Genomic DNA, 15,734 nt, shown 5'->3' on the forward strand with positions numbered 1-15,734 from the left:
CAAAAAAAGCCCGGTATAGGTAGGGTTAATCACCGTCGTCAGTCTTATTGGCGTTCAGAGGTCATGAAAGAATGAAGGTTTTTACCGTAGAATTTCTCCCTTATGTAAGGTAAAATTCACGGTGATGTGTTTATCTATGTCTTAGAACAGGCTGATTGCGAAACTCCGGATTCTCTATAAAGTCACTTCTGACTCACTCTAGCATGATTTGAAACACAGGCGATCATTTTTCCCGTGTGAGAACTGGGTCTAGCCCTTGGCAGGGATAAATGATGTTTTGCAAGTGAATTTAATCTCTTAGCAGATCCTAGGGTAGCTAAAATTCCTACCAGCTTAGTTTACAGAGCGGGAAGAAAACCTGACCCAAAAAAAGAATTTAGATGTGATAAAACGGGGAAAAGACGCCCACATCAAGCCGGTTCCTATTCTAGATAGCTGTAGCTGTAACTGCTCTCTCGATCCACCCGGTCTATGGCATCCACAGAGTCGCGCCCTCCCACTGGGGAAGGGACAGGGAAACACGAACTTGGGGACAGTGGGGGGTGGGGGGGTGGGTAGGAGGGGCGGTAGTGGTCTTGTATGGCCAAGGCTTGAGTGTTGCATTGACTTTTAGCCATGTTAAAACATGGTTTTTAACATGGACTCAGTGTTGCATAAACGAAACATAAAAACGTGCATCACAAAAATACGCACAAAATGTGCATAGTTTTCAACACTCTGTCTTGTCGTCTTTCATAGCATACTTCTCGTTCCCGAGAACCGCTCGACCGGAAACCGGTTTGGGATGTGACCATAGCATGAGGAAGCTACCCGCTGAGAGATATACGCATGGTTTCATCTGTCCTAGTTCTGAGTCCCTCTGCGGTTTTCACCAGCCTTTGTAGCCTGGATCTCCAAGCAGATCATACGGTGGTAGCCCAAGATAATGGATACTGCCATTGCCACGGTATGATCTGATTGGAGATTTAATATGGATGCTATTCCTTTTGTAACGGAACTCCCCAAGTGCAAGGGACCCCGAACCAGCCTGTAACTAGTGTAAGGCGTTACAAAACGGATGGCGACAAGGCCACTTTAATATCATGAAACGTCACTTGATTCCGTGAGTCGCTCAATCACTATGAAAGTGCAAGAGATAAACCGTCCAAGTTAGTGTCACTCTGGGGTCGCAGGGTAGGGATAAGTGAGGTGAGCCAAAGCGTGATGAAGGGTGTATGGGAGATTTCAAGCAAAGAAAATTATAATCATAGCACGGGTCATCCAAAGCGTTTCAGGGCCTTTCAGTAGTTGGATAGAGAAGTGTCCATCTAAGCCTTTGGTGGCATAGTCACACAAAGCCTGATTAAATCGTTTCTGTATCTGAATCTGTACAGCCAGTATAACCGCCTTTCGGCGTAACACACCAGCTGGACACACCAGTTTTACGGCCCGGGGAGAGGCCGAGTAAAGCCACGGACAACATAATGGCATTACACTACTCTCCAAACAGGGTAACTTCCCCATCAACTTCTGCTTGAAGAGTAGAATTACACATATGTCAAACTCTCCACTGCTGGACGTCACAACTAGTAAGTACCTAATACCAGTCCAGAAGAGAACAAGAAATAGTCATGCCTTGATGTACCAGAGTTATGTATCAACCAAGGATTGAGGTGTTCAAGAATTCATTCTTTCCTAGAACTATCGCAGAGTGGAACTCAATGTCACCAAGTATACAGTGGGGGCATTATCATTAGATAGCTTTAAACAATTAGTCTTGAGCTAGAAGTTCATGGGTTAGGTGTAACAAGTCGATCGGTGTAATATAGTCAGCTGCCGCCGCGCCGCGTGCCTGAGAAGCTGGTGTGTTACGCCGAAAGGCGGTTATACCGGCTATACATGTACAGCAAATACAGCATGATCCAGGTCCCCTCTAGAAAATTACATGTTTGATACACAGAGAAAAGATGGAAACCAGATGACCCATTTTGTCGCCGCCTCTCAACAAGAGACACAAGAGGAAGGCACCGCGGAGCTCCCAATGCCGCTATCTCACATGTAATCTAATACTAATTTCCAAGCAGATATTTGGGTGGCTGGAATACAGTTTCAAACTTTCCAAGCAGTATCCAATTTATCAGCTCTCCCCCACAGGAAGACGAATTCAACTACTACAATGTCCTGTGGGAGGCAGTTCCAGAGCTGTACTGTGGCCGGTAGGAATGTTCTTCTGTGTGATATTGTGGATGACTTAACAGGTTCCAGAGCGTTGCTGTGTTGCGATCTTGACAGGCGGGTTTCACGGCGGTGTACGTATGGGTTCGGGAGTAAGCTGTTGAGTGGAGCTGGGGCATCCTGGTTGTACATGCGGTGCAGGAGAGTTAGGGCCCCAACCTGCCGGCGCTGTTTCTGGGGTTGGATCTCATTTCTGTCCAACTTGGCCTGTGGGAGATTTATGATCCGTGTAGCCCTCCTTTGTATGGCGTCAAGCAATTCCAGTGAAGTGTCGCTTGCTCCCATCCAGACTGATGTTGACGCGTATTCCATACTGGATCGCACCATGCTCTTGTAGATGGTGGCTCTCTGTTGTGGGGATAAGTAAGGGGCGACCCTGCGCAGTAGTCCCAGGCGTTTTCCTGCGTCCGTTGCCATTTGCTTTATATGGTGTGTCCAAGTCAATTCCTTACGACTTGTTACTCCTAGCAGTTCAGATTCATCCACTTCTGCGAGGGGAGTATCCATAAAGCTGAGTTCGGGGTGGTTGCCGACGGCGTCCCTCAGGTTACTGACGGCCAGACATTTGCATAATGTGGCCCCGAAGAGAACGTTCCAGCTTTCAGCCCAGTTCTGGATTTTTTGCAAATCTGTGTTTAGCGACAGTGCTGCCCTGGCTCTTTCTCGTCTTTCTTTTATAATGCTCATGACCGATGAGTCGCCGGCGTACAGGATTGCCGTGTTGGTCAGCCTTTAAGTGAGGTCGTCGATGTGAATGAGAAAGAGTAAGGGGCCAAGGATGGAGCTTTGGGGTACTCCCGCGTTGGTGAGGTTTTCCCACCGACTGTGACTCTCAGTTCTCTGTCTGTCAGGTAGTTCTCAATCCATTTGAGCACATTACCATCGACGCCGATGACTTTCAGTTTAGCGATTAGCCTGCTGTGCCATACTCGGTCAAAGGCTCTGCTTATATCCAGGCATATCAGCCTGCTTTCCTGTCTCTTGTCCTTAGCGTCATGTAGGTGTTGGGTGACGTATGTCAGTGCATCTGCTGTGGAGTGGCCAGCCCTGAATCCAAACTGTTTGTCGCTTAAGAGTATGTTCTTGTTAATGTGCTTCCACAGTGCCTTGTTTATTATTGATTCCATCACTTTGCTTATTATGCAGAGGAGCAAGATTGGTCTGTAGTTGTTTGGATCATGTTTGTTGTTCTTCTTGTGCCCTGGGATTACGTGGGCAACTTTCCACTGCTTTGGCATGTAGTGATTTTCCATCAGCAGCCGAAATAGCTTGGCTAGCGGTTTACACAGCTCTGGTGCAACATGTTTCAAGACTCTGGCAGGTATTGTGTCGGGAACAGTGGCCTTACTGATGTCGAGCTTTGCCAAGACCTTGCGCACCTGTTTCGGCCAGAATACTATTTTCGTCAGATTGGAAGTAGTTCTACGCTCAGTATGTGGGACATCTTTGTCGTTCTCGTCTTGGGGAATGGTGGATTTCTCTGCAAAGATATTTGCGAAACACTCTGCTTTCTCCTCGGCTTGGATGTATGATTGGTTTTCTGAGCTCAGGAGAGGGATGTCACTTTTGTCTCCTTGACCCATAAGTCTCTTAGCGGTCCACCACCAGCTCTTGCTGCCCTTTTTGAGGCCTGTGGTCATGTTCTCTTTTACTCTCTTTTTGTGTTTATTTATTCTAGTGACGTATGTGTAACCGTTTCTAGATTGGTTGTATCTGGACCGAGTGTCCGGCGTTTTTCTTTTCTTTATTTCTTTATTTCAGGCATAACTCGCCCAGTTTTGTTAGCTTTGTACTGACGCCAGGTTTTGTGTTTGTTTTGCAGGGCCTTTTCGCATGATTCGTTGTACCATTCCGGTTTTCCAGTGAAGCTACGTAATGTCTTTTTTGGTATGTGGTGTACCATGGCCTGTTGTATTGTTCTTGTAACGTTGGTGCACGAGAGCTCTGGGTTGTCAGGGTCCAACATGGTGTCCCACTTTGCCTGTGCAAGTTCTACCCGGAGAGTGTCCCAATCAGCTTTCTGGTATATCCAGATTTTCCTTGGAGTGCTTTTCTCCTTGACCGGAGAACAAGATATTGAAGTGCTGAGCAGATAGTGGTCAGATTTGCCAATTTCAAGGTCAATGCGGACTTCTGTGCAGAGGCTCACTCAATATGAGGTCGAGTCTATTTCCTTTACGGTGGGTGACCCCGTTTACTAGCTGTGATAGACCGCGAGCGGTACAGAGAGTGAGCGTGTGCCTACCAGGGGGGTCAGTTTTCTTGCTTAGCAGCCATTCATTGTGATGGGCGTTGTAGTCCCCAGTCAACAGCGTACCCGTGGCTTTTGTTTTTGTTTGGAGGTAGTCTAAGTTTTCCGTGTACATGTCTATGGGAGCACAATCTGCAACCCTTTGTCCAGGTGGTCTGGATAGGAGAGACATCAGAAGAACGCCTAAGTCTAATTTGATGGTGAATATCATCATTTCGAGCTCAGAGGGCTCCAAGTCATGTCTTCTGTGTAGTCCGATACCACCTTTGTAGTAGATTAGGCAGCCGCCCCAATCTTTCCCAGTGTTACGATCCCTGCCTTCTATTGAATACCCATCAATGCTGATATCAGGGCTATTGTCTGGTATTGATGCATCTAGCTTAGATTCAGTTACCATGATCATGTCAGGTTTGAGGTTGGCATTTGCTAGGCGAACATTTAAGTAATCCTTTTTAGCTCCGACGCCTTGGATGTTGGTATACCACAGTTCCAGTCTTTTTGTCTGTTTGGAATGGCTTTCTTTTTAGCAGAATGGTCCATTTGCCTCTTTCTGTTCACCGTTTCCTGTGTCACAGTCGATGGAAGGGGGGTAGCCGTAAGCGTGGCTACTTTACGGGTTAAATTTGGCCCCCTCTGCATCCTCTTGCCATATCTGCCGTATCTGTTTATGCCATAATCTTTTATGAGTTGTCTCACAGGACCCCAAAAGGACCCTCACAGGACCCCAAAAGAAAATCAGATATAGAAATTTTTAGAACTGGGGGAAACTGATTTTTTTCACTGTATTGAGGGACAACTTTGTGGGTTATAATTACCTGAAATTTCAGAAAAAAATCTTTAGAAAGCAAAAAAAAAACATTACAGAATATATAGTACTGGGGTCCGCGCGGACGCCAGGTGTACTGTTTAGGGTTAAATCATTTCAACCGGCCACTTAGGTCCACTCTCCCGCGTTTCTACCGCCCACTTAGGTCCGGGAATGACCCCAGAAAGGCAGCCAAACAGAGGCGCCGTGGTTGCCCGCATCTGCGTCAAGTGCCCCCCCCCCCTTCCTACTCAAGTTCCGGCTGGTCACAACGTACCCTTTTTAGTCGTTGGCAATAGAAATGATGTGTTTATAACAATACTTACGTCTGCCATTGACTCGAATTCCCCCAATACTTGACAACTGTTCATCCATATTGATGTCTCTACCGGTAAAAAAGATAATGTAAGAAATACGTTGCTAGACTGATTTTGGAACGAGCTGTTAGCTTACTAATAGACAAAAATCACATAAAAGAACTAAACTTATACTTTTTAATAACACAATTTTTTACACAAGAAATTGAACGATGTTCCAGTGATATTGAACACATTTACTTGACATTGGTGTATTGGTCTTTACCATTATTGCTTAATTCGTATTACCTTAAAAGCAGTTTCCGTTCATCTAAGTTGACCAAATGGTTTTGCAGCGACGAAGTTTTCATACGGTCTCGGTGGCAATCCGCAATACTGTCACAGCGACTCAGGGTCGGACGTTGGCAGTAGAAAGTTGCATTGATGAATGGCTTAGAAAAGTCACACACATCACGTAGATTCATGCTTCTATTGGCAGTGTTAGAGCAAGGCATCCACTCAGTCATATTCCTGCCTTCATCAGAAAAGCCGCACGCCATTATCCGCCTGGTATTGTCTCGAATTTTTGTAAGAACCTGCACAGCCTCACTTGAATGTATCATTTGGACTGAAACTGAGAGATTCCCTGGCCAACTAAGAAAGAATCTTGCGACATAAGTCCCATTCCCGTAGTCTGTGATCCGTCCAGCAGTGCTAGCATTTACAGGGACTCTGCTGAACAGCTTGGCCCGAAGAAAATCCCCTCCGTAGATCTTCGGTCGGTCTTTTGTATCTCTGGCGACGATCTTGACGGAGAGAGTATCCCCTACGTAAAACACTCGTTTAGGATTCACCACACTAATGACCAAACGTTTACCTATCGTGACCCTATCGAAGTTGATAGAGTCATTCCGATTAACCCCTTGGAGATGTTTCTGCTGTTTCCAAATAAAGTTGACATTGGCAATTTCCGGATTCCCTTTTTTTCTAGAATAGTTTGAAAGCTGCAAAAGAAATTAAGGTTAAACATAAATGAAAGTCTGTGTAATTCCAAAGAATTTTCATTATGATTTACATGTAGTTCAGGACTGTTGATTCCCGAACCGTGAGTTATCCAGAACTGTTCTGGTGACTTCAAGATAAACACGGAAGCGGGTTTGGAAACTGACGAAAGATACCATTCATAAGCATAAGAAATTAAGGGGGGAGGGGCTCATTCGCCCCACCCCCCTCAGAACTCATGAACAGTGTATCGCATCGTATACCACTATATTTTTAGAGGGTGATGTACCCGTGAAAATTAATCATAACAGCTTTCTGACAGTACTGTATTTTATTGTGAATAAATCATTAAAAAACACAAAAAAATATAAATATAATTTCAACAGAAAAAAAAAAAACACAATTCTTGGCACCCCACTAAAGGTGGTACTGTTTTATTGTCACGTGGTTACCGCAGATGATTGCCTAGATGATCTTTTTTTACCATCTTGTTTCACGTAACATAGAATGCGATTTTTTTCGGCGATGGAGGTATTTTATAAAGGAATTTGTGTCAAAAAAGGATAGGCCATTTTGTAATAACATTAATAATATTGTTTTATTTTAACCCTAAACAGTACACCTGGGGTCCGCGCGGACCCCAGCACTATATATTCTGTAATATCTTTTTTGTTTCTAAAGATTTTTTTCTGAAATTTTTAGGTAATTGTCACCCACAAAGTTGTCTCTCAATACAGTGCAGAAAATTTCGTTTCTATCATTTCAAAAAAAAATTATATCTGATTTTCTTTTGGGGTCCGCGCGGACCCCAGCCGCTTTCGATCATAATGGATACACTGGAATTCTTATACATTACCTTTCCGTTTTTATATGTTTTTATGCACTCATCGTATGTCTACCAAGTTTTCAGAGAATGGTGTAGTAATAGAATTAAATTTTAATAACTTTGGTGTAATCATGACGTCATATGACGTCAGAGCTAATAATATAGTCCGCCATATTGGATTTTGACCAATGACGTCATCAAGTTAGCATATTCTATGCATATTAAATGATTTAACTTATATTTGATTATGTAAGATGTTATCAATGTTGGAAAAGAAGCGTTATTTAATTTTATGTTTAAACCAAAATCACTTCTATTTTCAAAAAAACTTCCTGCTAGAAACCCGTTGCTATGGCAACACAAAAAAACATCAACTTACTAGTATTAAACTAATATGAACTTTTTTCCAGAGACATTTTAGGAAAGGTCTCCAAATTTCATACTTCTAGCGCAAGCCGTTTAGCCGCTATCTGAGATCAAAGTTGGGCCTCAAAAGCCCCTTCAGTCTGAAATGGGTTTAAAAATCGGGTATTTCTTCTTGTCGTCTTTTCTTCACCAAAAAATAGAAAAAGTTAAAAATGTATGATTTTTGTATGTAATGCGGACACAGAGGTTCCCACATCAGTTTGCAAAACAATTTAGCTGGTAGCATGTTGATAATTTCTAAAAATTAGCGAAAAACTGTTCTGGGCTCCGCGCGGACCCCAGGTGCACAGATTAATCAGTCCGGGAAGGTGTTCTGTTGAGGGTTAATGGGTATGTTATCTATCGGTCACAAATTGACCACAGGCCCCTGACCACTTGCAGGTCACAAAACCAGACCAGACAAAGAAAATATATTGCTTAGACACATTGAACACTGGGTAAAAGCAGCCACTTAAGGATCAGTGAGTCAACTATAATCCTAGGGAGAAATTCTAAAAGAAACAAGTATTATTTTTCTCAATTAAAGTAGAATAGTAGGGCATATATCTCCTACTAAAGGAGGAGCTCTACGGTAACATTCCAGCAGTGTCAGACTTAATCAGACAGTGGAGGACAAGATTTGCAGGACATGTCTACAGGAACAAGATCAAACTAGGTAGTCAACCGGTCATTTGGGAGCCTAAACAAGGACATGCTAAACCTGGGCGTCCTTGCATGACGTATATAGACCAGCTTGCTGCTGATGTTGGACTAAAAGAGAACCAGGCGAGTGTCATGTTGGATAAAGCGGACTGGAGGAAGAGAGCCTGGGACCGGGAACTCCCGACCTGATGATGACGATATCTTTCTAAAATATATTGTAATTTGAAAGAGATAGATGCCTACAAACCAGAAACATTACTATACCAGAATGAAAAAAGTGACCTAATGAGATGCATCGGCCAGGTTGGTCCCACCCCCTATGAAATTCCTAATAAAAATGGCATCAAGGTGGTATTTATAATTGTTTGGATTTCAGGAAAACATTTTGACCACTTGAGGGCCTCACTGCAGTAATATTTTGAGGTTTTAATTAACTTAGCAAAAGCCATAACAATGAGAGGGAATGCAATGCTTATTATTGTCCATGCGATTTTAATATGATGCATGCCCAATAAGAATGTTTATATTCTTTCAGTTACTGAATTTTTCCTTCATTTCACATCATTATTCATAGTAGATACAAAAGTTAATGATTTTTTGGATGATGGAAAAAAATTAGTAATTTTTATTTGAACATTAAAATTTTCAGGGTTTTATTTTAAATAACACTTCCTTTTTGACATTACTAACATCTTACATAATGAAAGATAAGTTAAATCATTAAATATACATAATATATGCTAATCTAATGACGCCATTGGTCAAAATCCAAGATGGCGGACCATATTACTAGCTCTGACGTCATAATTACACTAAAATTATTGAAATTTAATTCTATTAGTACACCATTCTCTGGAAATTTGGTGGCCATACGATAAGTGCATAAAAAACGGAAATGAAGTAATGTATAAGAACGCCAGTGTATCCATTACGAAAGCCGGCTGGGGTCTGCGCGGACCCCAAAAGAAAATCAGATATAAAAATTTAAAAAAAAATGGAGGAAACTGAGTTTTCTGCACTGTATTGAGGGACAACTTTGTGGGTGACAATTACCTGAAATTTCAGAAAAAAAATCTTTGGAAAAAAGAAAAATATTACAGAATATATAGTGTTGGGGTCCGCGCGGACCCCAGGTGTACTGTTTAGGGTTAAGTCTGTAATGCAATTGTATGTGATGTCGTCTTTAATAAATCATCATAGTTTGGTAAGACAAAACTAACAAGTCTTATTAGCAAAACCAAATTCAGAATTGGTAATGCAAACTGATGAATATTAACTTCCAAAGAGATACCTAGCAAGATTAATCTTTTGGTACTAAATAAACGAGCAAAGTTATTGCTTCCCTGGTTAGCCAAATTCAATCAATTATTCGTAACCATTATACATATATTGGTATTAATAGGCAAGGATATTACCAGCCAGATATTACGGTGGTAAAATCGTGATCAACTGCAGCAAGACGGAATCCAAGTGTCGGTGGCAGAATCTCCGATATAAATCTATCCCGGTATAAAATGGTGTATTTTTTCTCGGTATGCTCATTATATAAATGTCAAACCGGCGGTTTCGAAGAAATTGTGACTGTTTCTCCAAAATTAGTCAATTTCTCACCCTAAAATGTTGATTCTCACATATTAATTCCCTTTCGGTAAAACAGACAATAAAGATGGTAATACTGTAGACGAAAGGTTTGCTATGTTCTTGAACATATTCTATGGTTTTAACCCTATCTAGACCGGGCTTTTTTGGGCTTGGTGGGACCGGGGGCTCATTCGCCCCCCCTCAGAACTCGCGAACTGTATATCGTAGGACCGACAAATTTTTGAGGACGGTGTACCAGTAAAAATTTATCATACGTACAAATTTTATGTCGTTGTGACGTAATATGACGTCATTATGACGTCATTAATGTGATTTTATTGGTCAAAACCGTCTAGATAGGTTATTCCCTTGAAACTAAACAGTATACGACATAACTTTACCAAAACTGTTTATGACAGAATATTAGGATGTACTAAGTCTTATGTTGCCCATAGCAACACCGGTGACGTCATAAAATGACGTCATGCAAATATTACCTCTCCGCCATCTTGGATCATCATTCTTGAATTAAAAAAATTGTTTTTTTAAGGATAATGCCTAAAATACATTGTAAACAGACTAAAGACGTTCATATGAACCTTTTTTGTAAAAAGAAATGGGAGTATTGATGAACTTTTATGGAAAATAAGTTGTATTTACCTGATCTAATGATATGGTCCACCATCTTGGATTTTGGCCATTGACGTCATCAAATAAGCATAAATTATGCATTTTAATGAACAAATTTACATATAATAATATGTAATGTTATTAATATTAGAAACAATGTGTAACTTGGCATAAAACCCATGAATTCTGTTGTTTAAATGGAAATTATTAAATTTGGCAAAAAATGCCTGTCAGAAACCCGTCGCCATGGCAACAATAAAAATCATAATCTTATTCCACTGATACAGATTTGTTGCCAATAATATTTTAGGAAAAGTCACCAAGTTTGGCGTTTCTAGCTCTAGTTGTTCAGACGCTATGTGACATCAAAATTGCCGCGGCCCTTTTAGCCCCCTCCCCCCCGGTCTAGATAGGGTTAAAAATAGAACCTTTCGGCTAAACTAATAATAAAGAAAAATAAGGGAAATAATTACCTTGCTATAAATCAGGATGTACACAAGGCCGCCAACACAAAACAAGAACGAAGCCGATGTCACGGGGATGTTCGTTGACTTCATTTCAATCAATCTAATTTCAATTTAAAAACTCGTTTGACAGTAAGGGGTGTCAAGATTGTGCGATTTATAAGTTTGTCTTCCCATCATAGACAGCTTGGTTGGGGGGAGCCATTCCTGGAACTCTGGATTCAACTTGCAAACGCTCTTCAGATGTGGACCTGTCGGTCTGATAGATTCAATGACTCCATTGCTGAATCATAGTTGTAGTAGAGAGGACCCAACATGATCTTGCAGGCCCTCTTTTGGACACGTTCTAGGCTTGTGACTTGTTGCATAGTCAGAGACGAGTGCCATACTGGTGCCGCGTACTCAAGGGCTGGTCGAAAGGCTTTACTGCTTACGACTCAAGGGCTGGTTGTAAGCGGTAAAGACGGTTGTCAGGTCAGTAGATGATAGTCCAAAACGTTTGAGTCTGCGCAGTAGGTAAACTTTCCTGTTGGCACCTGAGATTATCTTTCCAACATGCGAGACAACATTGTTTACTAAGGCCACACCGACTAAATTTTATTGATGACATCCTTTGAAGATCTCGAAACTAGTGCGCGCGGGTGAATAAAAAATCCTGGCCAATAATAAAAATACCACTAAACCACAGGAGTACAAAGCCGGTCTTGTTAATTTGCGGCAGTACATAGCGACATATACGACAGGCTGGCACATACTGGCTTTTTGCGGAATTTATGAATCAGCACTCTACGTATCTACTGGCTTCTTGAGTCGTAGAGATTTGGTAGCCTGGGTGCCTGATTCCGTATTGTCGCTGATTTCCATGAACTACCCGGGACAAGAGCCAGTCTAGAGCCTCAGTGGACATGATCCTTTTTTAGAACAGGCGAAAATCAATGCGCTGGTGGATGTCATCCATAAAATTAAGTCGGTCTAGCCTTACGAATATAAGCCCTGCTGCCTCTAAGTCAGTGCGATGTACTTTTGCATTTGAAATAAATAAATGAATATGCATACATACTTATAAACTTTATCAAAAACATACCCTTCTAAGTGAAGGTAAAAACTAAATGGCACGGATTCCCAGTACTGTACAGTGTAGACAGGGCACCACGTGTAAACAGAGCGCTATCTATCAAATGGCATACACATGTACTGGCCTGGCCTGGATTAATACAGTAATTGACGCAGCCTTAAGTGTCAGTAACCTCCGCCTACCCGACCAGTCGTCTGCATTATGTGCTTCTGAATTGACTCAGTTTGTAATGTAAAGACGTGCTGGATACCTGTACTGACTATGTATACGCTGCTAGGCTATAAACATTTCACGAAAGTTCAATGCGTTTTCCTCGCCGTGTTACAAACGGTTGTTCTGGTTGCTTTCTACGTATATTCTGTTGACAAGTTTACAAATGCTGAAACTTTTTTCGTACAAGAAAGGAGAAGAAAGCAGCAAGTAGACAAGATGCGTGTTCTTATCTGTAATCATGCTAGAGTGTTTAAGTGTCTTCTGATAAAAACGTCTTTGTATGGCAAACGTGTATCGAACCACTTAAAGTATTTAGCCTTAATCTAATTTTTGTCTACGTAATCAGAAAGTTGACAATGGTAAAATTGTGAAATACTATGTCATTTTGTCTGCCAGTGTATAGATCGCGATCAATATCTTCATATGGAAATTGAACAATCAGAAAGGCGGTTACGGCTGGCAAATTAAGTATTGCCAACAGAACCCAGCCTTAATCACGGTATGTTATTCCGTTGTATATTTACGATGTAACATATAGTAACAATTCCATTGTAAGACAGTTGACACATAATGTTAATCATAGTATCACTATTCTATGACAAAATAAATGCCATTCAAAATGACGTGTAAAATCGGGTAAATGTGGGGGGTTTCTATAATCTAGCTTTTAAAAATGGTTGACTTGAAAAAAAAGCACAGTAGTTATTAATGTGATTTTCTTGGCCAAAACCGTCTAGATACTAGTACCATAGGTTATTCCCTAAAAATTAAATGGTATACAACATAATTTTACACAACATAATTTTACCAAAAGTGTTTATGACAGAATTTTAGGGTGTGCTAAGTCTTATGTTGCCCATAGCAACACTGGTAACGTCATAAAATGACGTAATGCATATTTAACCCTACCTATAACTAGACCGGGGGCGGGCTAAAAGTGCCCGCGCCAACTTTGATGTCACGTAGCGTCTGAACAGCTAGTGCTAGAACGGCAAAACTTGGTGACTTTTCCTAGAATATTGTTGGCAACACTTCTATATCATAGGAATAAGATAATAATTTTTTGTGTTGCCATGGCAACGGGTTTCACCCTCAGCAAACGACACCTTCTTCGACATTATCTATTTAAACACATCTTCTTAGAGTCACAAATCATACACAGCCTGTAAAATTTATTCTGTGTGACTAACCTGGCTAAGTAGTAAGGCCACAGACAACGCCGGGCGTCACCTAAAAAATATTCTTCTGGACTATGGACTAGAACAAGTGATTCACGAGCCCACTAGGGATGGAAACTTGCTGGATCTGATCATCACTTGCCACCCAGCGATTTGCAACCGAACTAGCACCATGGCACCCCTCGGGGACTCGGATTATCTAACTACTTTTGTAACACTGAACCTCAAGGCTACTCGGCCCTTAGCCTTTGTAACCCAAGCTCCGGGGGGCTCCCTACATAGTCCGCCACCCAAGAACTTGTGCGCCACTCTCTCTAAGGCCGGGGAGCCGTTAGCGAAAGTTGTAACACCAATCACAGGGTAGGAATTTAGTCGAGCCCCCGTTACCATGGAAATTCGCTAGTTGGCGATGTCACTGCTGGCGCCGCGGCCCAGACGGTGGGCGGAGCGCGGGCGGGATGACAAATGTTATCTTGTTGGTTGTTTATTTCGAGGAAAAATGGCGGCTTCTTCCACAGTCGAAGGTGAGTTTCGGCCCCTCCTTGAGTCTGTTTGCAAGGATTTTGGTCGGCCTTGGCCTCTGAAGCCACTTCAAGAGAAGGCGGTGACGTACTTTGCCTGCTTGCCCACGGCCCATGGCTACGGCAAGACGGAACTTTACACGCTGGTCCCTCTTGTCATGGAAAGATTGCTGGGGAAACACTGTGTGATGCTGGTAGTGTCTCCGTTGCTGTCGCTAATGCAGGATCAAGTACAACGCCTGCAGCAGGGAGGGATCAAAGCTGCCTATGTCGGCGAGACGCAGGAAGATGCTGATATCAAGAGAGGAGTAATTAAGGGGAAATATAGCCTGGTTTTCGTATCGCCAGAGGCGATTCTGAACTCTAAAAGTTGGAGAGGGATGTTGAAAACAAGACTTACCGCGAACATCTTGTTGGTGTTGCCGTCGACGAGGCTCACTGCATAACGTCTTGGTATGGTACTTTGCATTTCAAGGCATGACTAAAATTCTGCAATGGCTTTTTTAAATACAGTTTCGTGGGGCTGTGTAAGAAAACGACATGCATGTGCATGTATACTATATAATAAATGCGTGTCCACGCGAAAGGGGAGGGGGGGCTGGTATAATCGTGTCTATGCGGGAGTGCTGCGTGTGTTAGTAAATAAATAAGATTTTGTTGTTAATGTGACAGTAAAGTAGTATCTATGCCTAAAATAGTAGGCAACGTAATAAGCATGGATGCTGTACATATGAAAGTTACGAGACTCATGCCAAGCCGGTGTAACGTTTTTTTTTCACATCATGGACATTTGGTAGCACACCAACACTTTGATGTCAAAAGTTTATAGTTTGGCTACTAAAGACCATATGAAACGTTGTGCCATATTCCTTACATAGCTAACAGTGTTACTGTAAGGATACAATATACACCCCCACAAACTATTGGACCAGTCCGGTCAGAGGTCACGGACTGCACATGTTCTGACAAGAATACATTTCATATCCCAGCACTTCTCGCATCATCATTCCTGGAGTGATTACTTATAAGTTCCAATATCTTCACCAACTGGACACTTATATTGGTGGCAGCGGTGTCTGGCTTCGAACTCCCGCCAGCTCTGTCTTGTGGATCGCATTTGGAGCACATTGCCGACCGACGTTCGAGCGCCCCCCTCCCCCACCTGGTTGACTCGTGTCTACCCTGCTCTACCAAGACTCCAGGTATGGCTAACCTCCATCCGTTTACGCTAGAAGACGATGAGGAAATTACCTTTCCACGGCTGCGACCACTGTTGTCACCTTCAGAAATTTCCCCCATTCAATCCCGTGGCGCATCCGGTGTCCGAACTGCAACCACCCTCCCAGGCGCCCTCCCACGTACAACACCACAGGTGGGTCCCACACCACTGTACAATCAGTATGCTCAGTCTGCTTACGCTACAGGATCTTTTCCTGGTAGGGGTACCGTGCCCACAGCCACGTCTGTTGCTGAATCCAACACTCATGGGACCAGCCCTGCCGGGGCTTCTTACCACCAGGCTCCACCCCCTGCCATGACTCAGGACACCACCAACCAGCAACCCTCGTCAGACCTCCGCCTCAAGACAAGACTGCCACCCACATTTAACG

The 15,734-nt window shown here is 42.6% G+C and overlaps 1 protein-coding gene and 1 pseudogene across 1 annotated transcript in view; one reads left to right on the plus strand and one right to left on the minus strand.

The window, feature by feature from the left end:
* Positions 1–11,524, minus strand: part of LOC109477686 — an 18,704-nt gene extending 7,180 nt beyond the window's left edge. Inside the window, exons 1-4 of the mRNA XM_019779036.1 lie at positions 11,453–11,524; positions 5,876–6,570; positions 4,460–4,620; positions 3,035–3,844 (exon numbers count right to left, since the gene is read on the minus strand). Coding sequence (XP_019634595.1) covers positions 3,035–3,844; positions 4,460–4,620; positions 5,876–6,570; positions 11,453–11,524 — 1,738 coding nt within the window. The remainder of the gene's footprint in view (positions 1–3,034; positions 3,845–4,459; positions 4,621–5,875; positions 6,571–11,452) is intronic.
* A 2,251-nt stretch (positions 11,525–13,775) lies between these two features.
* On the plus strand, positions 13,776–15,020 carry LOC109477687 (annotated as a pseudogene).
* The last annotated feature ends 714 nt before the right edge of the window (positions 15,021–15,734 follow it).

Source organism: Branchiostoma belcheri, unplaced genomic scaffold (assembly GCF_001625305.1).
Source record: "Branchiostoma belcheri isolate BF01 breed outbred unplaced genomic scaffold, Haploidv18h27 scaffold406, whole genome shotgun sequence".
Classification (NCBI taxonomy): Eukaryota; Metazoa; Chordata; class Leptocardii; order Amphioxiformes; family Branchiostomatidae; genus Branchiostoma; species Branchiostoma belcheri.